Source organism: Salvelinus namaycush, chromosome 37 (assembly GCF_016432855.1).
Source record: "Salvelinus namaycush isolate Seneca chromosome 37, SaNama_1.0, whole genome shotgun sequence".
NCBI classification, from domain to species: domain Eukaryota; kingdom Metazoa; phylum Chordata; class Actinopteri; order Salmoniformes; family Salmonidae; genus Salvelinus; species Salvelinus namaycush.
Genome location: NC_052343.1, coordinates 10,782,714 through 10,807,551, shown reverse-complemented (window position 1 = coordinate 10,807,551; position 24,838 = coordinate 10,782,714). Strand labels below are relative to the sequence as shown.

General features: G+C 44.5%; 1 protein-coding gene across 1 annotated transcript; it reads right to left on the bottom strand.

The window, feature by feature from the left end:
* Nucleotides 1–321: 321 nt before the first annotated feature.
* Nucleotides 322–16,771, bottom strand: LOC120031608 (von Willebrand factor D and EGF domain-containing protein-like). The gene is made up of 31 exons (XM_038977413.1): nucleotides 16,756–16,771; nucleotides 16,065–16,255; nucleotides 14,384–14,615; nucleotides 13,697–13,762; nucleotides 12,765–12,997; nucleotides 12,236–12,325; nucleotides 11,883–12,051; nucleotides 11,446–11,660; nucleotides 10,893–10,966; nucleotides 10,480–10,753; nucleotides 9,956–10,158; nucleotides 8,737–9,602; nucleotides 8,376–8,512; nucleotides 7,985–8,149; nucleotides 7,586–7,690; nucleotides 5,785–5,899; nucleotides 4,959–5,221; nucleotides 4,364–4,583; nucleotides 3,913–4,047; nucleotides 3,493–3,672; nucleotides 2,793–3,242; nucleotides 2,562–2,657; nucleotides 2,328–2,423; nucleotides 1,985–2,080; nucleotides 1,738–1,833; nucleotides 1,529–1,624; nucleotides 1,262–1,357; nucleotides 971–1,066; nucleotides 765–860; nucleotides 550–647; nucleotides 322–453 (listed from the first exon to the last, which is right to left on the bottom strand). The coding sequence occupies exons 1-31, from the start codon at nucleotides 16,769–16,771 to the stop codon at nucleotides 439–441; spliced, it is 5,280 nt and encodes a 1,759-aa protein (XP_038833341.1). The 3' UTR covers nucleotides 322–438.
* Nucleotides 16,772–24,838: the final 8,067 nt, after the last annotated feature.

The window sequence follows — 24,838 nt, the reverse complement described above, 5'->3', positions numbered from 1 at the left end:
ACCTGGGTAAACGTAGCTTTTGAGACATCAACGCGATTGGCATAAACATTTCTGAATGAATATGCAGTGTTTAAGACAGTATAATGCATTGTTTATGAATATGTTATGCATTTCTTATGCAAGGGCATTACATCAATGTGCTACCTTGAGCATTGAGGTAGAAACAAAACAGGGACAATTAGATACGTGCAATATATCCAGTCCCCCTGTTCATGTACAAAGATACACACACACACACACACACACACACACACACACACACACACACACACACACACACACACACACACACACACACACACACACACGCACACAGGCACACAGGCACACAGGCACACACACATACAGGCACACACACTCCACGATCACATACTGCCTAATAAAGACTCCATTTGCATTGTGTATTTTGTAAAACTTCTGCATCTTCAGTCATTTCCCTTATGCAAGTGGGGCCTAGAAAAAAGCAAAGAGATTTTACAGTATATAATCTCCCAACAATAATTTTAAAAAAACTGTTAATGAACATCCAAACTGTGACCCAATGCTCACCTTTAACCCACAGGTGACGCCAGTGTACCCGTTGCGGCAGTGGCAGAAGTTGAGCAGGACACACCTTCCCCCATTGAGGCATCTCTGCTTACAGATGGCTGTCCGTCAGGCAGAAGGAGGAAATAGTATAGAACGCAATATAAGTACAGGATAAAAGTATATAGCTATGTATTGAAACTTGGCAATACATCATATTGAATTTGAGAAGGACTCACCGGACTGACAATGTAGGCCTTCCCATCCTGTGGGACAGTGGCAGGTGTTGGGTCCCACACACTCACCACCGTTCTTACACTTCTGCAGGCACACGGCTAAATACATACACACACACACGCGCACACACACAAACAGCATTGTAAAGGCATCTTTAAATGGTGACAGGTTCAGGTTAACAGTGGTTGTACATTATGTTGACACTCACGAATGTTACACCTCTTTCCCCTCCACCCAGAGGCACAGGAGCAGGAGTTGGGCCCTACACACTTCCCCTTGTTCATGCACATGGGGTCGCACACACCTGAAAGACACAATGCAACATGCATTTTTGGCTCAATTAACATAACTGCATGTACTTACTAGCTTGCTGCAGGGTTATTACAATTAGGTCCTTTCACGTGCATTTATGTTGGTATAGGGCCTATAACTATTTAATACTGCATGCATAGACAGTGATGTGGGGTGTTTGGTTGTGTTGGGTGGCAGTGGCTCTTACTCTTCTGACACCGCTTCCCTGTGTAGCCCCCGGGGCAGGAGCAGACGTTGTTCCTCATACACTGACCTCCGTTCTTACAGGGAGGGCTGCACACAGCTGGAGGGCCCGGCGCACAGTGACACAGCTACAGTTATACCTCACTAAACCAAAGTACCACCATGCAATAGACTTCTGTGCAAGTTGCCGGATCACTCACTAATAGGGGACCAGTAGAATGTGTCATAATCAATCGAGGTTATTGATTGTCAGTGTGACACCTATTCTTACCAATCTGACATTGGGAGCCATAGAAGCCACCGGGACAGGCGCAGATGTTGGGATTGATACAAGTCCCACCATTCAAACACACTGGATTGCAGACAGCTGGAGGTGAAGACAATGGAATATTGAGCCCATAGCTAAACATACTGTTGTCGAAAAGAGATATGTTCGTCATGGGCTTCTAAGTAGGAACATGTGGTGTTGATTGGCGTTACCTGAGTTACATGTTGGTCCGTACCAGCCAGACTTGCACTTACACACATCGGGAGAAATACACTCCCCTCCGTTTTCACAGTGCCTGTTGCACACCACTGAACAGAGACACACACAGACACAGTTACACACGACAACTCCTAACCCCTATACACACATTCCATTTTTTTTAGGCAAGCCAACACTGGTTTAGATAATTATAGGGAAACATGATATATGCAAGAAAGGATCAAATGGATTATCTCTCACTGATTTCACATCTTGGCCCCACGTAACCGTAAGGACAGGTGCAGAGATTCCTGACCAGACAGGTTCCTCCATGCTGGCAAGATGGCTCACAGTTAGCTACAAACACAGCAACCAAGGGGTGTACAGAGCATCCAGTCAGAAAAGAAGAATATATACAATATTTACAATGGAGAACATATAGCCTGTACCCAGATCTGTTTGTGCCATCTTGCCAACTCGTATTACATCATTGTCAAGCCACACAATGAGTGACAATGAGTTGGCAAGTTAGCACAAACAGATTTGGGGCCAGGATATAGAGTACATAGTTAGAGTTCAAATATGTGTGGGATGGTATGTTTACCTTCCTCACATGTTGGTCCGCTGTAGCCCACGGGACAGACACACACATCAGGCCTGCCACACTTCCCTTGGTTCTTGCAGTCCGGTCGGCAGACAGCTGAGAAGGTAGAAGGTTAATAGAATCTACAACTTCTATGTGTAACTGAAAACAACTTATTCTAATTTACAGACATTTTTGCAGAAGTTATTTTGTAGAAACTCATCTGTCTCGTCCAACCCTGACTGTTGTTCCCACCTATGTGGCAGTTATATCCGGTATAGCCTTCTTTACAAGTGCAGGTGTTGGGTAGAGAGCACTCCATATTCCTTCCACATGGATACCGGCACACAGCTGGAAAACACCACAAACAGTTCCATGGGAACCTACAGTATACGTCCATGTAAGGATTTGAATGTTAAAAACATATGAAAAAAGAACAAAGACTATATGAATGAAAAACAGACAACAAGAGTGCTAACCGCTAACCTTTGCAGGTGAACCCATCGCCAGTGTAACCATACGGGCAGCGGCCACACTTGAAGGAGCCTGAGACTGTGGGCTCACAGGGCACACCGGAGAAGCAGGGCGAGTCCGCACAGGTCACTATGGGAGACGATGACCCCCACCTAAGGTCAGGGGTCAGGTCCACCTTGCTGCTCTGACCTCTGTTGTGATTGGTGGGGGTGGAGACTCTGGTGATAGTTTGGTCCTGGGGGCTAATAGGTGTCTTTCTCTCCACGGAGGGGACTCTCTTGCTACCCGATGAGGGCCCCTCAGTTATCCTCCTGTACTGGGAGGAGGAGGTGGAGGAAGAAGAGGAGGAGGTGGTGCTAGTAATTTCCCTACTGGAGTCTTCTGTCACTTGGGGACGTCCATCTTCTCTGTTGGTGTTAACTGGCCTCTGTTCTGTAAAACACTGGAAGTTAGAGGACAGAGCTAGAAAAGGAACTCAAATGGGATTTGTATAGAGCTAGTATAACTCAAATCACCTCTATCAACTAACCCTGAAGACCTAGCTAAATAATACTGGCATAACAGTTAGCTTTACTAGAAGCCAGCTATGAGCCAGCAATAAAACTAATGGACTAATCCCATTTAAGCCCAGATATTTAATAACATTATAATAAACACCTAATCACATGAACCCTGTCAATCATCAGCCAAGTGATCAGGTGACTCTTCTCACCTGTTGTGGTGCTTCTACTACAAGTGTGTCCGTTGCCATGGAGCCCAGGTGGACAGGGTCCACAGATGTAGCCTACTGAGACGTGTGTGCTCTCGAAGCACTGCACCCCTGGGTAGCATGGTTGTCTGGAGCAGGGGGCCTGGCTTGATGGTTTAACCGTGCCAGAACCCTGGTGACCTCCTGTGGGTACAGCGGGTACAGGCACGGTCACTCAATGAATAGGCTTATAGTCATCACCCTTACCACTGGACGGCTCCGATTTAACTACAGGAGAGGAGGAGGTAGAATATAATTATTCACAGTCAGTAGAAATATATTGATAAAAAAATGAGGGTTGGGGGTGAGAGGATTGGGGTAGAGAAAGAGAGATACAGAAGGAGGGAGAGAAACAGACAGGGAGAGAGGGAGAGTGGGACCCACTGCAACTCTTCCCGTCCCCAGTGTAACCCTCTGGACAGGAGCCACAGGTGAATGAGCCCAGTGTGTTGTTGCAGCCCACCCCAGGGAAGCACGGCTCTGCGGCACATTCATCCACATCCTCTCTACAGGTATGACCTGGAACACAAAAACAACATGAATGAAATCTCAGCTTTCCACACACACACAGGATGCAATCCACGAACAAAACATCAACATCTAAATTCACTGAACCAGATAAGGAAATCTGGCACTGCTTGTATCCAAACACTGAAAGAGTGGTAATAAGGAGTATGGTTCCTATAATGGAGTGTCAAAGCACAGCTTCCTAATTGAATGATTAAAAGTAAGCTCTCAGAGTCATAAAAGCACCTGAGACCCACAAATGAGCTGCAGCATTAGCATGTACAACATACAGTGTGTGTTGTAATTCTATTTCTGTCATGTACAGTACCCGTCATTCCGGGGGGACAGATGCAGGAGAAAGAGTTGGGTCCGTCTATACACTTGACCAGACGGCAGGGGTTGGGTTTACAGTCGTCTATGTCCTCCTCACACCTGTCCCCTGTGAAGCCAGCGGGACAGACGCACAGGTACTCCCCGCTGCCAGGGGGGAGGTTAATGTTTGTAACACAGGAAGCTCCGTTCAGACAGTCACAGGGCCGCAGAGAGACCTGGACACACACACACACGAGGGGAAGTGTTAGTAGAGCTTAAGTTTATTTCACAAACAGTTTGAAATGAACATATAAGTATGAAGAATGATTGACAATCCGTGAGTGATTACTGCATTTTAGTTTTGAATGTCTTGCTAACAGACATACCAAAGCAACAGACGCAGAAAGACTACTACAGCGGCAGGCTGGACAATAAGGATTGCAAATCTAGAGCTCCCTCTCGCGTTAGACAGAAAAGCTGACAATCAAGAGAAATCTCTAAGAATCCCCATTCACAAAGAGTCAACAGAATCAGTCAAGGAATTTGCATCCAAAGTTTCTTATTTTTTGGAATATCCTTATTGAACAGTGTTCTCCTCTCTTTAAACCTACCTGTACAGAGGCAAACGTCTCAGCACTACAATCGTCTGTGATAGTGAACTGAAAGGTCTGCGTGGAGGAGGAGGCAGTAGTGTCAGTAGCCTTCCAGATGAGCAGGCCAGCGGGGGAGAGGGAGGAGTCACTGGGGCCTGACTCCAGAGTGAACAGCACCACAGAGCCTTCTGGGTCCTGAGCCTGCAGCTGGTACACAAAGTTCTCCCCCTGGAATGTCTGCAGACGCCCCTGGGCTGACTGAAACACCGGTGGCTCATTCTCTTCCAGGAGCAGAATAGTCATATTTAGTAATAACGTTAATCATTTCATCATTAATGTCCATATCATTATCTGAGGTACAAAATATACAATTATTTTTCCTTTATTTCAACTTGTTTTATTTATATGTTTATCTATCTTTGTAAAAATGCTCTGTTCCTAGTTTGAACCAGTTGTATTCATTTCTATTATCTACTCTGATTGATCTGGAGTGATTTGGCCTCATTTTGAATGAACACTCAAATCAAAACACAGCACAAAGAACACATTGAGCCAACCACAATTACAATACCCAGAGGCCTGAAGGTACTATAATGTCTCTGACCCCAATAACACCTTGTTCCCGATAGCACGACCAACCGCGAGCTGTAGACATACTGTAGACCTATTGCAGAGACCATGCAGCCATGTATGTTCTCTATGACTGTGTGCTGTCGTCAGTAGTGGGTGGCAGAAAATACCTTTCAGTTTGCGTGGTATGAATTTGTATAGAGATGCTGTTGTATAATGTAAACAGCAGTTGTAAAATAAAAGTACATTATAGGTAAGAGGACATTGTACTTACTCTCAGCGATGGACCATGTGTATTTGGAGGAGTCTGGTCGGCATATCAGGCAAGGGCTGCTGGGATTGAGGTCTCCCTCTCCAAAACACACACTGTCAATGTTGCATGTTTTCTCCTGGGGATTGATACACAGTAACAAAATGTGCATGTACACTACCGTTGAAAAGTTTGGGGTCACTTAGAAATGTCCTTGTTTTTGAAAGAAAAGCACCTTTTTTGTCCATTAAAATAACATCAAATTGATCAGAAACACAGTGTAGACATTGTTAATGTTGTAAATGACTATTGTAGCTGGAAACAGCTGATTTTCTTATGGAATATCTACATAGGCGTACAGAGGCCCATTATCAGCAACCATCACTCCTGTGTTCCAATGGCACGTTGTGTTAGCTAATCCAAGTTTATCATTTTAAAAGGCTAATTGATCATTAGAAAACCCTTTTGCAATTATGTTAGCACAGCTGAAAACTGTTGTGCTAATTAAAGAAGCAATAAAACTGGCCTTCTTTAGACTAGTTGAGTATCTGGAGCATCAGCATTTGTGGGTTCGATTACAGGCTCAAAATGGCCAGAAACAAAGAACTCCGGGATGCTGGCCTTCTAGGCAGAGTTGCAAAGAAAAAGCCATTTCTCAGACTGGCCAATAAAAAGAAAAGATTAAGATGGGCAAAAGAACAAAGACACTGGACAGAGGAACTCTGCCTAGAAGGCCATCATCTCGGAGTCACCTCTTCACTGTTGACGTTGAGACTGGTGTTTTGCGGGTGCTATTTAATGAAGCTGCCAGTTGAGGACTTGTGAGGCGTCTGTTTCTCAAACTAGACACTCTAATGTACTTGTCCTCTTGCTCAGTTGTGCACCCGGGCCTCCCACTCCTCTTTCTATTCTGGTTAGAGACAGTTTGCGCTGTTCTGTGAAGGGAGTAGTACACAGCGTTGTACGAGATCTTCAGTTTCTTGGCAGAGAATGCCAAGAGTGTGCAAAGCTGTCATCAAGGCAAAGTTTAGCTATTTGAAGAATCTCAAATATATTTTGATTTGTTTAACAATTCTTTGGTTAGTACATGATTCCATGTGTTATTTCATAGTTTCATAGTTTCTACAATGTAGAAAATAGTAAATATAAAGAAAACCCCTTGAATGAGTAGGTGTTCTAAAACATTTGACCGGTAGTGTACATTAAATTACAAACAGAGCATTGACCACTTTTTGTTTGGGTGAAAAATTTTCTGAGTTCTTCAGAAGAAACTGGTTGGCATGCATAACTAGCAGGAGTGGTGCTCATATAGCACATGGGGATGTGTGGAACGTACTCCTCAGCCTGAAGTGTCTCTACTTGCGCCACATAGCTAGCTTTTTGTGTGGCGCCGATTGGTAAGACGCTTCAGGCTGAGGAGTACGTTTCACAGATCCCCATGTGCTACACTCACAGTTAGTTTTAAGAGGGTCAGGGCCCATGTGCTGGTTTTTCCTGGTGGGAAAGGGGCCTGAAATTTGACATAGCCTGAACATCTGTTGAATGTCCCACAACATAATGTACAGTATCTGTTGAATGTTAGTGGCTGAAAAAGAACCCAAACTACGAAAAGCTGATTCATGCATCCTCAGGCTGAGAACATGTTCTCAATCAACTTGGAAAACACAAGGAACAAGGACATGAAAAAAAGGGGAAAGTTACCTTGTTACAATTATTGAATCATTTAAAGTCAGATTCTAATCACTAAACAACACATTCTGATCATGCTATCAGAAACATTGTGATTCCATTAAAACCCAGAGAAAAAAAACCAAGAGAAACCCACCCTGGAGGTACAGAGAACGTCAGCATTGAGCGTGCAGATCTGACAGGCTCCATCGAACAGGGTCAGGATCTTGGCGTTGCTGTAACCGTAGCCGTCGTTGGACACCTGCCAGGACAATGTTAATGACTTACTTATCAGTGACTACTGGTAATAAATATTTACAGAAGCTCCTACTATAAGTAAGGGTCTCTTGTCCAAGTTGCACCATCTTGAAAACATCTGGTAGGTGTGCAAACAAACCATATTACAACACTTGGCCAGAACACTGCCCTGCTGCAAACAGTACTCTTGTTTAGGGCTCTGTTATCCAGCTGTATTTTATGGGTGATTTGCTCATTCCCAAATGAGTCTGGACCCAAAACATTACTGAGATGTGCTGCATAGCGTTGTTCCACTGACTTTGATCTGCCAGCGTGCCAGGGGTCTGTCGGTGGGCGTATCCAGGTCCAGGCCTGCACTGGGTTGTCTGTACTCCAGGGGGAGCTGACACTCCAAACCTGACACATGCAGGAAGGTAGCCAGGGAAAACTGAGGTTCGTCCAGGGTCCACTCACCATCCACAAACTGGACACACGCAGACAAGAGACAGGCGGGGACACTTGGGTCAGAAGTACTGTGCTACAGAAAATAATATCACAGGTATGGAGGTGTGTGTGTGTGTGTGTGTGTGTGTGTGTGTGTGTGTGTGTGTGTGTGTGTGTGTGTGTGTGTGTGTGTGTGTGTGTGTGTGTGTGTGTGTGTGTGTGTGTGTGTGTGTGTGCGTGTTTCTGTGTGTGGTGTAATATGGTACCTTTTCCTTCAAAAATTCACACTTGAGTTCATAGGAGTCTTTGAAGCCTTGTCCAAAGACCTGTACAGTGGAGCAGTCGCTCTGTCTGACATCACACAGTCCCTCATTCTCCAGCTCTGTGATCTCTGGAGTCTGGTCTTCACCATCCCAAACGACACCAGAAACAGACAAATGAGAAGCAAAAAAAATGTCAGCAGGTTTTTAACAAATCGCTTCACTAGGATTTTAGCAGATTACTGTGATATGTCTTTCATTTTGATGAACTATGAGCCAAACCCTGGCCTAGTTTTGACTTACAATATGTATGATTGACTTAAGAGTATAGATGTGTGTTACAGATCCTACCCTCCCCTCTTCTCACCAGAGATAACGCTGCAGTCGTAGGAGCCGAACCCGGGGAAGCACACACACCCCCACTCGGAGCACTGGCCATTCCCATTACATAGACTTGGACACTTGAGGAAGGACAACATCTCCTGGTGCTCTCCCTCTCTCCCCCTCTCCTCCACTAGCCTCCTCTCACACTCGTTCTCAAGCAGAGGCAGAGTAGCGCCCACCCAGGCCTGGTCGTCCTTTAGCTGGAGGTCGCTGACGCACATAGCCACCGCCTGGCTCACTATGGCCGGGCCTAACAGCCAGCCGCAGCCCAGGGCCACGCTGGAGTTAGCCACCGCCCGCTGGCACTGCACTCTGGCCTGGTGCTGTGTTAGCCCAGACGGGGTGGGCCAGGTGGGGGGAGGGGAGGACTCGGGCCGGGCCGCCAGCTCGTGGTCCTCAGGGAAGAAGTAGGTGAAGTCTTCCAGGTCGGACTGGCTCAGGCTCTGGTACGGCATGTTGGGGAGGAACTGGTAGGACTGGCGCCTTCCACGGCTCCTCTGGTTGTTGGCTCCATGGCTGGAGCCTGTTAGGGTAGAGCCTCTCTCTACAGGCTGGGCGGCGGTGTCCTCGGCCCGGCCGTGCTGGTTGGAGTTCCATGAGGGGTGGTCGTGGTGGCCTTTGAACAGCTCTACTGAGTTGTATTCGGCGGTGACATCCAGAGTGGGGATGATACTGTGGAGTCTCACGTTGCCGTGGTGAGAACAGGAGGAGTCGAAGCCAGGGATTGGCTGAGACCTGGTTAGCGGGGACGTGGGGCGGGACTCTTCTTCACAGTTACAATACCTGTGAGGGTTTGGGGCGCTCTGATAGGACGGAACGGTGTCAAACAAGCTGCTACCAGGAGGGAGTCTGCCAGAAGAGAAATACATACTTATCAGTTAGGATCTCGACGGAAATACATTCAACAAATAATAATGTAACATAACCACAGCTGAAAGAGCTCATGTAAAATGTTCAATATGATTCATATCCATTGTTTGAAAGAACAGTCTCAGGTCCGGACTTTGTCGTTGCACTTGGAATGGGACAAAGCCCCTGCTTTGCAGATCTAAACAAACTGTACAGGCATAGGAATTACAATGAAAGCTGCAGTGCAATCACTGATAGGCTGGTTAGAACCATCACCACATATCTTCTTCAGATCTGCAAACTCCATAGCGTTAGGGGCCAGAGGTTGATTTGAGACTTGGCATCAGACTAACTTCCATTCAGAGATGAAGGCTGCTACGTCTTCGTTGTCCAGCACTGCGCCCCCTGCTGTGTGGAGGTCATTGTGGGTCTGTCCGTCATACGTCCCACACAGGCCCTGGGTTTGGCTCCAGTCGGAGCTGGGGGCCCTCAGGGTCAGACTCATGCCCCAGTCAGACACATCGGCACGCACAAACGCCCCCGACGAGAAGGTCATCTACAGCACAGACAGAAATGGGATTAAATCCTATTGTATTCTGTTGTATTTCATTTGATTTTGTTCTATTCTATTACAACTAAATGATTTTCTGCTTTCCAGTGCGTCGCCATATCATCACAGTCTATATCATTTCATAATTAGCATAAACAATTGAATACCGACTTTGCACTGTAAGTTTACACTGCCTTTCTCAACACCCTATTGGCTAATGACTACTTCCTGTGGTCGTGGGCTTCAACTCAGTGACCTTTTCTTTTTCCTGCCACCACCAACTCATCGGAGAACAACTTAAATGTTTTTATTTATTTATTCACTCACTGTGACTTTGCGTCCTTGGTAAGACTCAGTGATGCGGATGCCGCTCTTGCCCACGTCCCTGTTCTTCACCGACAGGTGCGGCCTGGTGTCCCCCAGCTCTCCGTTGCACATGTCGAAGGCTATGACATCACCGCCGTCTCTTGCCACGAAACCGCACGTGCACGAGGCGTGGTGGACAAGGCTCCCGCACTCCCACTGGCGCACGTGGACCTCGAACAGCTGCCGCGTGCTCTTGTACAGCACAAACGTCCCGATCTGGTAGTTGTCATACGGCCTGGAAGGAAATGCATGAAATACATAACAGTATCAGCTACTCTAATGTGTATTCATGTGATTGTTATCATATTTGCAGGCTAACATTGCCTTGACTGCATCTATCATTATGGCTGACTATAAAGGAGTGACTGAAGTACCTGCCATCAAACGTGATAATGTGAGGATCAGTGAAAGAGTAGCAGTATGCAGAGGGAACATCCGTCACTGTGATCTGAAAACACAGAGCAGATATCACATATCAGATATAATTTATTTCATTTTCACATTCAGCTATCTAGATGAGAAAATAAAGTGTATACAGTACATGCTTATATGAGTGTGTTGGCAACTTACAGTTTGTGTATGGGCACTGTGGCAGTGAGAAAATGTACACTATACAGTATATACAGCATCATCGTATATTCTGCATTGAGTGAGTTAAGTGTAACAACCTAGACCGGTCCCAGATCTGTTAACAACCTAAACTGGTCCCAGATCTGTTAACAACCTAGACTGGTCCCAGATCTGTTCATGCTGTCTTGCAAAGTTTTATGCCAAACAGTGTGACAATGACCATAGGAGTTGGTAAGACAGCACAAACAGATCTGGGACCAGAGGAGAATACAGAACAAACAGGCCTGGGACCAGGCTAATAACAACCGCCACTCTCCTCCCAACCCATCACAAGGGTGTTTTTTCCAGTTACAGTACCTGGACACTCTGTGGTGTGTAGCCGCTCCAGAGGAAGTTGGATGTGACGATGGGGTTGACAGAGATCTGTGTCGTCCTGTCCCCGTCCTTGAGGAAGTCTGTGACCGCGCTGAGGTGAACCAGGGCCTGGCTACACACCCCGTTTCGACACCCCAGACTCTGGGAGAGATCCACCCGGCACGACGACAACACCACGTCTGGACCCAGCAGATGGTCTCCTTCGGAGGAACAAATATATAATTTAATGGTTGTTGTCATTGGCTTTGTTTTTGTCTATTGCGTAGGGATATCGACATGTCAATATGCATTGTCACTGGAGAATCAAGACGCTATGTAAATAAAACGTATTGCCAAAATCAGTTATTAAAAATACAACATGTTGAAGAATCTAACTTTACTGTGGTGATACTGTGAGTATGCCGGATTACTTACGAAGCCTTTACCTTGATTGTTTGTACTCAGGTGTAAGGAGAGAGTACACTGCTCTGTGGTGGAGGAGGAGGTGGAGGAGGAGGCATCGCCAGGGCAGGGGATAGGGATGGTACTCTCCACAGTCAACTCACAGTCCTTCCCATCCTCAGACACAGTAGTCACCTCTGGTTTCAACTGCAGAGACAAGTCACAAGAGAAATTCTGACTAACCAGTGACTATTTAAAACAAAAAAGGAGACACACAAACCCAGACCCAGAGAGAGAGACAGACAGGCATGCACGCACACACAACTTACACACTTTACACACACTCAAACACCAAATCCTTGAAACAGTGTTCTCTATCTCTTTGACTTACCCTGATCCCGGCAAAGAACTCTTCGCTCTCCACTGGGGTTCCCTGGATGTCCGGCGAGTCCAGAAAAAAACTGGAGCAACTGCAGTAAATCTGACAGAGAGGGAAGGACAGCCACAGGCGTTCAAGAGGAAGAGAGGCTACAGTTCAGGATATAGAAAAGCCTTTATAGTTGAAGCCAGGTGATAGACATGATACCACAGTAAAAAAAAAAGCAACATGTATAACAAGAGATAAAAGGATGACATGACAATATACTGTAAAACTTTGATGGCCGGTGGCAGTCTAGGTTTTCAACACGGCCAGCTCTATTGCTCTATAACCTCACTTGTCAAACAAATTCACTTCAGTTTTCAGAGAGAGCTCGGAAGCTAGCATTATTTTTTGCATTTGACTGTTTTACAAGCGAGGTAGAAGCTACCCGTAACCACAAGTCTCGGATCAAATTACACTACCCTCGATCTTAACTTTTACCATTAGAGAGGAAAAATATCTGACCCTGTGTCAGTGGTTAGGGGTAACTTCTACCCACCTTGTCCCCCAGTCGGAGGTTGATCCCGTCCAGCTCGATGAAGGCAACGGTTTGGACAGTAGTCTCCTGTTTCAGTTCCTCTTTGATGCCTTGGTGGGAGAGGCGAGACCAGGCAACCACATAGCCTAGGGAGCTGTTCAGGCTATGGCCCTCGAAGCTGCACTTCAGGTAGACGATGCTTCCAGAGAGTTCTGCTAATATCACAGGCACCGCTGGGGAAGGAGGCTGTTTGGCTGGAAGGGATAACGGAGTCGTGTTCAGTAGAGTACCCCGAAGCAAAATGTTTAGCAACATATTTTATTGGACAAAATGGGTAGTTTCACTCAGTTTTCTTCCTACTGAACATGTAACTGGTATTTACATGGATAGAGCAGGTAATAATGTATACAGTATTTGGGTGATATGAGATGGTTGTGTATAACAGAAGCTTGGCTGAATGTTTTTTGTCCTGTGACCCACCAAGTAATCAAAATCTATATTTCAGGCAAAGATCCGGTCATCAGCCACTGCCTTCCAGTGGGTCCCAACATTTTGGTCTATTTCTGTAACTCTAATCAGGGAAAGGGGCCAAACATAACAAACCAAAACAGTAGGTACCTACACGGTAGGTACCTTCTCATATTCATAGTATCCCTTCCAACTTGATAACTTCTCTTGTGTGAATAAAAGTTCATTAAACCAGCCCCCCTCCTCCTTCGCCCTAAAACCGGCAGAGGGATAATTCACGACCTCGCCGAGAGATGTCGTCATGGAGACGGGGCGAGGGAGGCAGGACACACATGCTTAGCTCATTAAGAGGACCTGTGAGGGGCCAGTTGCTGCATTCCACACCGCATGGCAATTCTGACGTGGATTGTTGTAGTGCCTGACTTTAACAAGGGCCTCCTATAGAGCCAGACAACACACAGTCAGGAGGCAGAGAGCTCACTCACCTTTACACGCTCCATCAACCTCCACCTCGTCAGGACCACACACCACCGCCGCAGAGTCTGACATCTCTAAATGGTGAACGATAGCAGGACAATTAACAATGGTGGTCTTAACAGTTAACACCACAGAGGTCTGAGTCACTAGCACATAAATAACAGTTTAATGAGTTACATGCAGTTAGTGCTAATTCTTTTAAGTTTTTACAGTTGTATCATGTCACCTTTATATAGGCTATTACCACTATAATAATGATAACATTTGTTATATCCTATTCTAGGAGCATGTACAGCATTTAGCAAACACTTGTAAAAGAAACCTAAAGTAATGTCATGTTTACATTGACACATACAGTAAGAGATCAAAGCATAGAGCATTGGCAATACGCTATGAAAGTGATGCAGCACTACATCGTACTGTACTTCTGGGGTCAGCCCTAATCTTTTGAATGAGCTTGACTATTATATCATCAAATTCATGAAAACACATCCGTTTACACAATTATATTTGTGTTTGTGGATGAATTGCCTTTTATGACATTTTGGCGCTGAAGACCATAGCGCTCCGTTTTTGCCCATTGAAGAAAGAAAAAACTACAAGGCTACTTCCTGGAAAATGCAGCCTCACTTTCATAGCGTACGGAGCTCCTCATTGCCTCCACCTAAACAGACTGTCGTAAAGAGCTGCTGTACCCTGTGCGCAGTAGCCCATGCAACCCTGGGTGGGCTGGAGCAGGTAGACGTAGAAGTCTCCACAGTTGCGCACAGTGACAGGGATGCGGAACAGGCAGCAGTCCTTACTGCTGCTGAGGAAGAACTGCCAGGTGGCACAGGCCGTCAGCTGCGTCACCTCCAGGGGCCGCGGAAGGCTCTCACCCTCCCTCAGAGACAGCCAGACTGGGGCCTGGGTCCCACAGTGGTTCACCTAGTGGACACAGATGAAGACAATAGAGAACAGAATAAGACTAATTTAGCCTGGTTCTAGATCTGTTTGCACTGTCTTGCAAACTTCTAGCCACTCATTGTGATAATATAACTGTCCACAGTCCACCTGGCCGTGCTGCTGCTCCAGTTTCAACTGTTCTGCCTGCGGCTATGGAACCCTGACCTGTTCACCGGACGTGCTACCTGTCCCAGACCTGCTGTTTTCAACTCTCTAGAGACCGCAGGAGCGGTAGAGATACTCTTAATGATCGGCTATGAAAAGCCAACTGACATTTACTCCTGAGGTGCTGACTTGCTGCACCCTCGACAACTACTGTGATTACAATTATTTGACCATGCTGGTCATTTATGAACATTTGAACATCTTGGCCATGTTCTGTAATAATCTCCACCCGGCACAGCCAGAAGAGGACTGGCCACCTCTCATAGCCTGGTTCCTATCTAGGTTTCTTCCTAGGTTTTGGCCTTTCTAGGGAGTTTTTCCTAGCCACCGTGCTTCTACACCTGCATTGCTTGCTGTTTGGGGTTTTAGGCTGGGTTTCTGTACAGCACTTTGAGATATCAGCTGATGTAAGAAGGGCTATATAAATAAATTTGATTTGATAAGTAAGACAGCACAAATATGTCTGGAACCAGGCTAGTTTATACTGGGTGGTAATAATACAACCACATCGGTAATGATTGGTAGGGCGACACTTTGCAGGCAACAACTGCAATATGACACATGATAATGCCTTGGGAAGAAGAGGAAGCTGACACCTCTGATGGATCCTTCAGTCTGCAGCACAGCAGGCAGCCCAGGGAAAATGAGGAACATCTTTCTCTCGCTCTCTGTCTAACCATGTCTCTCTCTAACCCTATCTCTCTGTCTCTCTCTAACCCTGTCTCTCCCAGTCTCTCTCGTCTCTCTCCTGTCTCTCCTGTGTCTCTAATATCTCTCTCCTGTCTCTTGTTCTCTTTGGTCCTGTGCTTAATGCAAAATAAGTTACAAACAATGCAAAAAAACTAAAAAATAGCACAGTTGGTTAGGATCCCGTAAAACGGCAGCCCCTCCGGCGCCATTGTAAGATCTTATATCATGGGGACAATATTTTTCTGTACTGTTCTGACTGAGGCATGGCATTTGCTATGAAAGACCACTTAAACATTCGGTCTTCAACGGAGGTCCGGAGGGCGGCACTGACATTTAAAAAAATATTTCCTTGGCGTCAAAATAAAATTAAAAGAGTCCTCTATCCATCGTTTTTGGAATTTTCAATGCTTTCTGACTGTCTATCTTTCATTTCGGCGATTATTAGCGAGCTGGACACAGTCAAGAAACGGGTGTTAGCGACACGTAGGGGGATGGGGTGACCTCCATACATTGTAACATGCTTTGAGACCTAGAGAGAAAAAGTACAATAAAATGAAATGTATCATCTGTATTTACCTCCACACATTGTGTGGGCATGCTGGCGGGCTTGTCAAAGATCTGGAACTGGTACCAGCCTGGTATGAGGGAATGGTCACAGATGAAGTCCTGGAGGGCTGACTGCTGCAGGCTGCGGGAGCTGAAACTGGTGCTGCGGTATGGGTTCTGGAGCAGAGAGTGACCCCCCGGAGCACATTCTGGGGGCAGCACTGACGATAGACACAAGCAGTCAAACATGTAGCACGAACATGAGTCAATAAGGTGCTGCTGTGTTTTCCCCTCAAAGCATGTACACACGCACGCATATGCACACAATTTGATTTGAAGTTACCGATCCCAAGTTACCCCCCCAACACACACAATCAACTGAGTTAGCAATGAAACACTGTCAATACTATGTTGCAACCATGTAATAACTAGGCCTAGCCTAATCATAGCAATTGTAAAATAGGAGTTATGTGATTATGAGACAAATTAATGTTGAAAATATGTTTATCTTGGTGATCTTGTTTGTACTTTTGTGCATAAAAACAACATTTATTTGGAGAAATGAAACTCTTAACAAAACAACAATTTTCTGGAGTTGGAACGTCTAGGAGTTGTGACTAGAGGGACTATAACTACGACTGGAAGTTACTTTTCGCAGCAGGTTAGGAGAGCATTTTAGCTAAACCTAACCTTTTTCTAACCTTAACCTAAGTCTCCTAACCGGCCACATTAATCATCTTAGCCTGCTGCGTAAATGATCCTAACCTGCTACGAAAAAGTCACTTCCGGTCGTAGCTGTACTCCCTCTAGTCAGAACCAAAAATGGTGACATCATAGAGTGACACTGACATTCTAGGTGCATCAATTAAACAATTACTTGACTAAACAACAAAGTACTGTACTTTCAAAAAATAGTGTTAAAATAGTTAAAATAACTGTTTATAACTATGGAGGATCATAACCCTTTCCAGAGTAACGCCTTCACACCTGACTCAACACAAGGTAAGCATTTTATGGTCAATTACTATTCCAACCTCTCAAAACTGTCTGTTAGCTTTCCAGCTCTCTAACTATCTATGCTTTATGCTTTATTCTAAAGTTAGCATGAAATTATCATTTTGGATGACAGAAATTAACAAGGCAAAGGCATAATGACTTTACAAATGCATTTATTCATAATATACTGTACAAAATATTTTGTGAATCAAAAAATTTGCATCTGGTTTCCTTTCAGGAAACAGCCTGCTGGCAGGGCAGGTAACTGGTCATAGATCACAGCACAAACCCTATGGTTGTAACAGCCCATTTCCAGCAGCCGCCTAATCATCCCAATCTCCTTCATTACCATCTTTATCATCACCATCAACCCCTTCTTTCTCATCCTCAAACCCATCAACATGCTATCTATGGCACATTGTTGTCTACCAAAGATCAGCCCCCTCAGCCACCACCAGTGCCACAAACCTGGGCAGTATGCCCCCGCACCAGGGTACATCTGTGTTGCTGCACCAGCACCTGCAGCCAACATTACCATGGCACCTATTGACACAACACTGAACACTGGCAATCCAGCTGTCCCATTGGAGGAGGCTACAGGAAGCCCTGTGATGGATGCTACTAAAAAGAAAGCGGAGGAAGCAGAGCAGGGAAGAGGGGAGACAACAAAGAAGACGGCCCTCATTGGAGAGGTTGGTGACAGTAGTGATGGCGTGAACAGTGAAAAGAGGGAGGTGAAAAGAGGGATGGTGAAAGGAGTGTAGGTGAGAGTAACCCTAGTCCTATGAAGGAGGTGGTCCAATGTGCAAGGAGCGGTGCTGCAGATGGAGGTGGAGACAGAACAGGTTCAGACATTTCCTCATCCAGGAAGCAGAAAGGTAGCATTAAGGGGGGTACGTTTGGGGCGGAGCCTACCCCAAACGCTCCCCAACCTTCAAGGAGCTGTCTGGGTCATCAGATGATGCAGTCTGTTCAGGTCTTCCACAAACTTGGGGTAAAAGCACCAGACATCCAATAAGTCCAACCAGTCCATTCCCAATGAACAAATTACAGAAGAAAATCTGCTAGACTTTGATCTGCTAGACTTTGAGACAATTCATGTTACCGTAGCAAACAGTAACTCCTCAGTGGTGTAAGTAAGAATACGAGATGATGTAAATACTATTGGGGCATCCCAAGCGGAACATCCTTCGTCTGCAAAACCAACTGTCTTTGACAACCCAATAACACTTGACAACCTATCACAGATGTCTGCTAGCTCCACAACCAAGTCCGTCTCCCCATCCTGTCAGAGTAGGCAACCAACTTCACCACAGGGAACAATATACTCCCAACACTTCGCACCACCACCAACCCTCAACCAAGGAGAAGGTACCGTGGTTCTCGCCATCAGTTTCCCTCGTTACCCAACACGTGCCATCACCCACCCCCTCCTGGGCAGTACGGGAGGTTACCCCCGCCTGATTCCCTCTACTTGCCCTGCCCGTGGCAGGCCTCGGTGCCCATCTCTCTGTGGCAGAGGGAGGAGGGAGGACATGAAGAGGAAGACCCAGCAGCAGAGAGAAAGGGTGTCCCGGATCACCAAACAGGGCTGGGACCACAACGTGTTCATCAACAGGGACCAGTACACTCTGGAAAATACCTGAGTAGTCCCACAGTACCCATGCTGAAGTGCACCATGAGCGCCTGGAAAAAAACTCATGGAGATCTGGAATAAATGAATGGTAATTTTTTGGTTTGAACATGTATTTTGTGTATCTTTTCGTAAACTATAGTGATGCACGGGGTATACTACAAAAGATGGTAAAGATGGTTCACGTCTATGTTTTCTACATTGACTGTCACTGTACTGCATGCAAGTCACGGGCAGTCATGTTTCACTAATTCATTGATTTACAGGTAAGTGTTATTGTCAAATCCACTATGCAGAGTGAGGAGATCCACTTTGAACGTGATTGTCTTCTACTTCCCCTACATCTATGTTGTAATTTAATGTATCCAATGACAGTCCCAGCTGGGAGCAGTCAGAGTGGAAGTGTCTAGTATGAAAGAATCCGTTACCAAACATGGCGTCTCCAATATTGATCAGGAACTAAGTCGTAGCCAAAGCTAACAGCCTTATTATTTCTAGGCTTCCAAGTCAAGTAGAGACACTCCAGCTCTGGCAGGATGTGACTGCTAATGTCCATGTGCTCCGTTTTAATATATGCCTTCACATGAGAGGTATCATAAAAGGGGGAAGGAATATAAGGTACTTGCTATTCAATGGCATGTGGTAAAAAACTGCTGTGGTGATCAGAATGTTGCTTACGATAAGCATGTTAAAAGCAGCATCAAAGACAGTCTGACTTCTCAGTTTAGGGTGAAATGTGAAATTGAAACAGAAGGGAAAGAATTTATTTGGAGCATACCGAAGCAAGACCCTTGGGTGTTGGACAGAATCTAAATGAAAGACATCCTCTCGAAACTTTGCTGAGAGGGACAGTAGGCCTACTGCAAATACTGCTGTTCTAAAGCAGGAATGTTTGGTAGTTGCCACAGTAACACCAGCTGTGTTCACCTGAGTAACAATTCTGACACCACAGTCAGGTAATGGTGGAGCAACATTGTAAAAACATTCTCAAATGTGCTACTGATGCTCTTGATTTTATGTAGGTGTGTCCGTTACAATGTATCTGGCATAAGAGCAGAGGATAAAAATGAACTTTCTTTTCAATTACCAACAACACTTATTACAACAAGATCATGGTAAGTGTGTTGTTTGAACGTAACCACAAAACAAAAAATTATGAAGCAATTAGAAATTGCTTAACAAGGAAAAAGTGTACTTAGGTCATACTACCATCAAATAGGATTACTATTAATTGCAAGCCTAACAAAAATATAATATAATCATGATTTCTCAAGTATTTAATACCAAACTAATTTGATTGTCTTCAATATACAGGACAAAATATGGGCCTAGATTCTGCTGTTCTTCCAAACATTTCCACAGAGGCCTACACCTCTGGAGGTTTTATCCAGCCATCTACTCCATTGATTGATTATGTCTACACTCCACACCCTCAGCCCTTTCCGATGTTGCTTATTGGTCCAGCCTGGCCCTCACCGCCATACCACTGTGTTCCAACCATGGTGGGTGCTGCTATACCTCCCGTGTCAGTGGTTGATCCCAGCATCCCCTCTACGGTGATGAAAAGGAGAGGAGGATAAAAGGTAACCAGCTGTTAGGTCGAGGGCAAAAAGAGACCCTAACAGTTTCACTCAAAAATATAGGAGACTGATGAGGGTGATGGGCAAGACTGGAACCAAAATTGACGACGCCTCTTATACAAACTATCAGAGATGGGACGGTTATGTGGTGAATCTTCCAAGTCAGGCAATTGAGGCCCAAACAGAAGAGGTGGGTACCTCTGACAGAGACTTATATATGCTAATGGTTAATGAAGAGCAGAACAGCACGAGGGAAAATAAAGACGAAGACAAAATGAATAGAGAGAAAAAGAGAACTCTAAAAGTGAGAGCTGTGGGACTTAAAGGCCAACATGAGATGAGTTAGAGTATTCCCAGCCAAGTGAAAAGTCATAGCCCAACTAACTATGACATAGTGACGGCAGTCGGACAAGCCGTTGCAGGTGACGACAGGAGCTTTCAGAGCTACCCTATCATCGTTCACTCTCAGCAGCGCCTGGTCAGTCCGTCTCTCTTAAGCCAAGACGGGAACTCTCATAGTCAATGTCCTGAGATACCCTTCATCACCATATCCCTGTCAGAGTGGGCGGCCCTCATGGACACGTGTCTCTTCCCACCTTGGCCACAGGGTTCAAAGGCTTGTGTGGTTGGAGAAGAAACAGACAGGCTTGGCCCCTGCTGCCTCCAATGACAGGTCAATAGACTGCCATAGCAATGAGAGTCGTAGGTATGTGCCCTTAGATGACAGCACCTCGATTAATGAACTTTACCATCAGTATGCATGCCACAGATTTACACCATTCTTACCAGATGGACAGGACTAACGAATGGAGAGAGCAGGTACAAAAAAATCACCCGAGACTTTATCTGGCTGTAATAAATTATATATGTTCAGCATTAAAAACGGTATTGTCACCTTTTCTTCCATAGTTATGCTACATTTATCCCCCAGTTCATAAAGTAGGCCTACTGTTTTCATAATATTAATCGTAAACCATGTCCGTTGTAGAAATAAGCTTGAACCCCATTGGTAGGCTACAGGTAATTTTAGCACTTAATTTAAAGGTCTACATACAATTTAGTCCCAATTTGGCATGATCAATTAATTACATTGGCATATCACTTACCTGTTTGACAAAACGTTGTACTGGGGAGTAAAATTGTGAGGAAATACAAAAGATCCAAAACTATTTTAAGTTTCATTGCTCACGACCCAATGTGAAGCCTTCCAAAATGACCACTGACAGACCACGATTTTACAAAGGTCCTTGGCTCCTCAAAAGGTACGCGCAGTTCAGCTGCCTTCGGTTTTCCAGTAGCCTAAAAAAAGAGTAGGGGTAGGCAGAAATAAACGACAATCAACGACACCGCCGAGAGTCAAAGAAAGTCCGTTTCTAAGAGGTTCACAAGAGCTGATAAAAGCACTTTCCCCGGCACACCGGACTGCGGCGCGTGACCACAAACTCCACGAGGAATAGCAGCATCATATTAGGAGGAGCGTCCACGAACTTTATCTCCACCGAATCTACAGCAGCGACTGTTTGGACAAGGACAAGCGATAACAGGATTAAAATCGGGGACTATTCAGCTGCATCAACAGGAAAGTGGTCGAGTCGTCATCATCATTGTGGTCATTCATTCACTGAGAACTGATGCAGCTTTCAATTTTGAGCAAATTTAAAAATGGTAGGCTTAAATTAATGAAATAAAAGTAGAATGTATGCTTTTTTTGTTGTTGAAAATAACGGACTGTTATTACAATGTTTGTTCTTGGTACAGTGTTATTAGTCATTATTGATTTTTCCTCTGGACTGTAATTACCACTCAACAAACTGAACTCTTCCCAAAACACATCATTTTGTCATCGGTGTTGCTGCTGAGTGGATGACATTGTTGTACACTATCATATTTACAAATGTATAATAAACAAAAACAACTATGGAAATGAATATTAGCACTAAAATGTATGACAATACCATTAGTTGATTGAACATGACCCGAGCTCATTATTCTGCAGTATACAATAATTAGACATCCCATACGCCATGTAGGACCAGAACAGTAATGTTAAACTGAATTTACCACAGGCAAAGATGTGTACAGCCTAGGATTGTTTTTTACCTCCCTAGTCATCCCCAAAATGTGTTGTTTTCTCTCTAATTATCCAGCGACAATCTAAGCGATAATGATGTCCATCCACTATGCAGTCATGGGATGTTTAGTCACTTCTCCAATCCACTAAACCAGATGGTCATACTGTATCTTTCAGGAAAATGACTCGGCCAAAGAGTGAGATTTTGGATAGGCCAGATATCACTTAGGCCAATATAGCTCACTCTAAACGGTATATTGTGCAACCATACCTTACTGCATTCCAAGATCTCTTTCAGTGTTTGGATTTGACCCAACAATGATCGCTCAGTTTGAATTGTTTATACACAGATGTAGGATCTTAATTTGAGCCAGTTTGCTACAGCAGGAAAATAATCATGCAGCAACATGTGGATTGTAATATGGAAATGTTTTGTAGGGGCTGTTATATTTCTTTGTTATGGCAAATCAAGTCTGACATTTTAAACGTGGGAATTACTCATGTTAGAATATTTTTTAAACCTCACATACACTACATGTTTGATTTTCCTGATGTATGGGGAAATTCAACAACAATAGTGATCAAAATAAGATCCATCTTTGTGAAAAATGGGAAATGCTATTCATTGCTGAGCCCCAGTTTAACCTATAATATAAAGGCAAATCTGTTCAGTGATGTGTGTGAGACATAAAAAGGAGTCAGATCCCCAGAAACCAGCTGTTGAATTGTGTTCATAAAGACTGACATTTTACCATCGCTGTGGATATCATTCAATAACAAATTGAAATCCCACACTGACATTTGTTTGAGAACTGTTGAAATTACATAACACAGAATTACGCTATAAAGACAGGACTGATATCTTAATGGGGAAGATTTTCAGTAGGCTCAAGAGCTCTTGAAAAACAGACAAACCAATCAGATGGGTGGTATTTTTTTCTGAAAGTCATAGAATGGTTTTCACATGATGACCTTTATATTCTGCTGGAGAAAGATTCCCTAACCATCTTGTCCAGAGCTTTCTCCTTTTGACTCTCAGGCAGAGGAAGAAACCCCCATCAACCTGTAAGAGTCTGGAAAATCTATCAGGTAAAACGCAGATATTCCCCTCATGCAGTTTCTCTCCCATAACAAGTAATTAGGTCATATCTCGATTGTGCATTCCTAATCACTTCGTTTTTCAACCATGTAAACACTATATATAATCATGTAAAAGTCTAATCTTGGGAAAGAATAAGTGATCTGACCCATTAACAAATACAGGTAATTGACAATTTGATAGTTTAATCTAAACACAACCTCATTTTGGGCAATTTTCCTCATTACAATCAGTTATGCATGGATGGAGGGAGGAGAAAATAACACTACTTCCTATACCTCCTGTGGGAAATCTGATAGCTAATGGAACACTGGTGTGTAATTACCTTGACCTTCACTTCCAAACCCTGATTGCACTACTTCATGTACACACAACATGGTTTTGGTATTTATACTTTTAGCAGCTAATTTGTGCAACACAAAATGCGGCCCTCTGACAAACAATCTTTTCAAAAACAGTGTAAAGCCTACTACTAAAGCACACACAGTTTAAACTATAATCACCAACAGAACAAAACAAAGGAAGCAAAATACTAAAGATAAAGACAGAACAGGCTCCATGATTTATGGCAGTAGGAAAAGTAACTGATAGCTCTAGTGACAGGCCTTACAGGGCCATTACCGGACTGACCTTGTCCATGTAGCCCAGTGGCGTTGCAACAGGGAACCACTCCAGAGGCCAAAGCCACACACGCATCCAGACATGTGCTCACATGCCCAGCCCACTTCTGCTTATTGATAGAAAGATGGCACTATGGAGAAATGGAGAAAGTGATGCTCATTATAATCAGTTGCCAAGGAGGAGGTACTGCTGAGCAGATTGTCAATTGTTATACAGACAAAAAGGATGGAAGGCTATTAGATAACATGGTAAAAACTATGGAAATAGTTCCATTATTTCACTAGACACTATTCAGTATTAAAGCTGTCGATATACATGACCTTGCTTGTGGTGCCCTAGCTGCACAGGAAATAAAAAATAACCCACACACTGCTTGTGCTCCAGAAACAACCTAAAATATGATGCCTTCATCAGGTCTCATGTCAGTTGCTGACCTCTGACCTTTTTAAAAATGCATACGGTGTTCCACCCTTTCTGACATGACATCTAAAGATGACATTGACCCAGCACCCTGATTTACACTGAAATCTGTTCACTGAATTGAAGGAGGAAAGTGCTTACTTAAACCCAATGCACTGGGGAAATGAACCTCCCCTTGACCCTTTGATCGCCACAGAGAACTATTTACAGACAGTGAGCACTTCATCATACTGCTACTTCACTTTAGGTCTTGTATAATAATAATGTTTATTTTTTTATTTAACCAGGTAGGCCAGTTGAGAACAAGGTCTCATTCACAACTGCGACCTGGCCAAGATAGAGCAAAGCAGTGCGACACAAACAACAGAGTTACACATGGGATAA

Excerpts from the sequence above, each read along its gene's own strand:
- LOC120031608 (XM_038977413.1), bottom strand. Across the intron at positions 13,763-14,383 it reads CATGGGCTACTGCGCACAGG|AGATGTCAGACTCTGCGGCG; the intron begins GTACAGCAGCTC and ends TTCACCATTTAG. Across the intron at positions 10,754-10,892 it reads ATTATCACGTTTGATGGCAG|GCCGTATGACAACTACCAGA; the intron begins GTACTTCAGTCA and ends ATTTCCTTCCAG.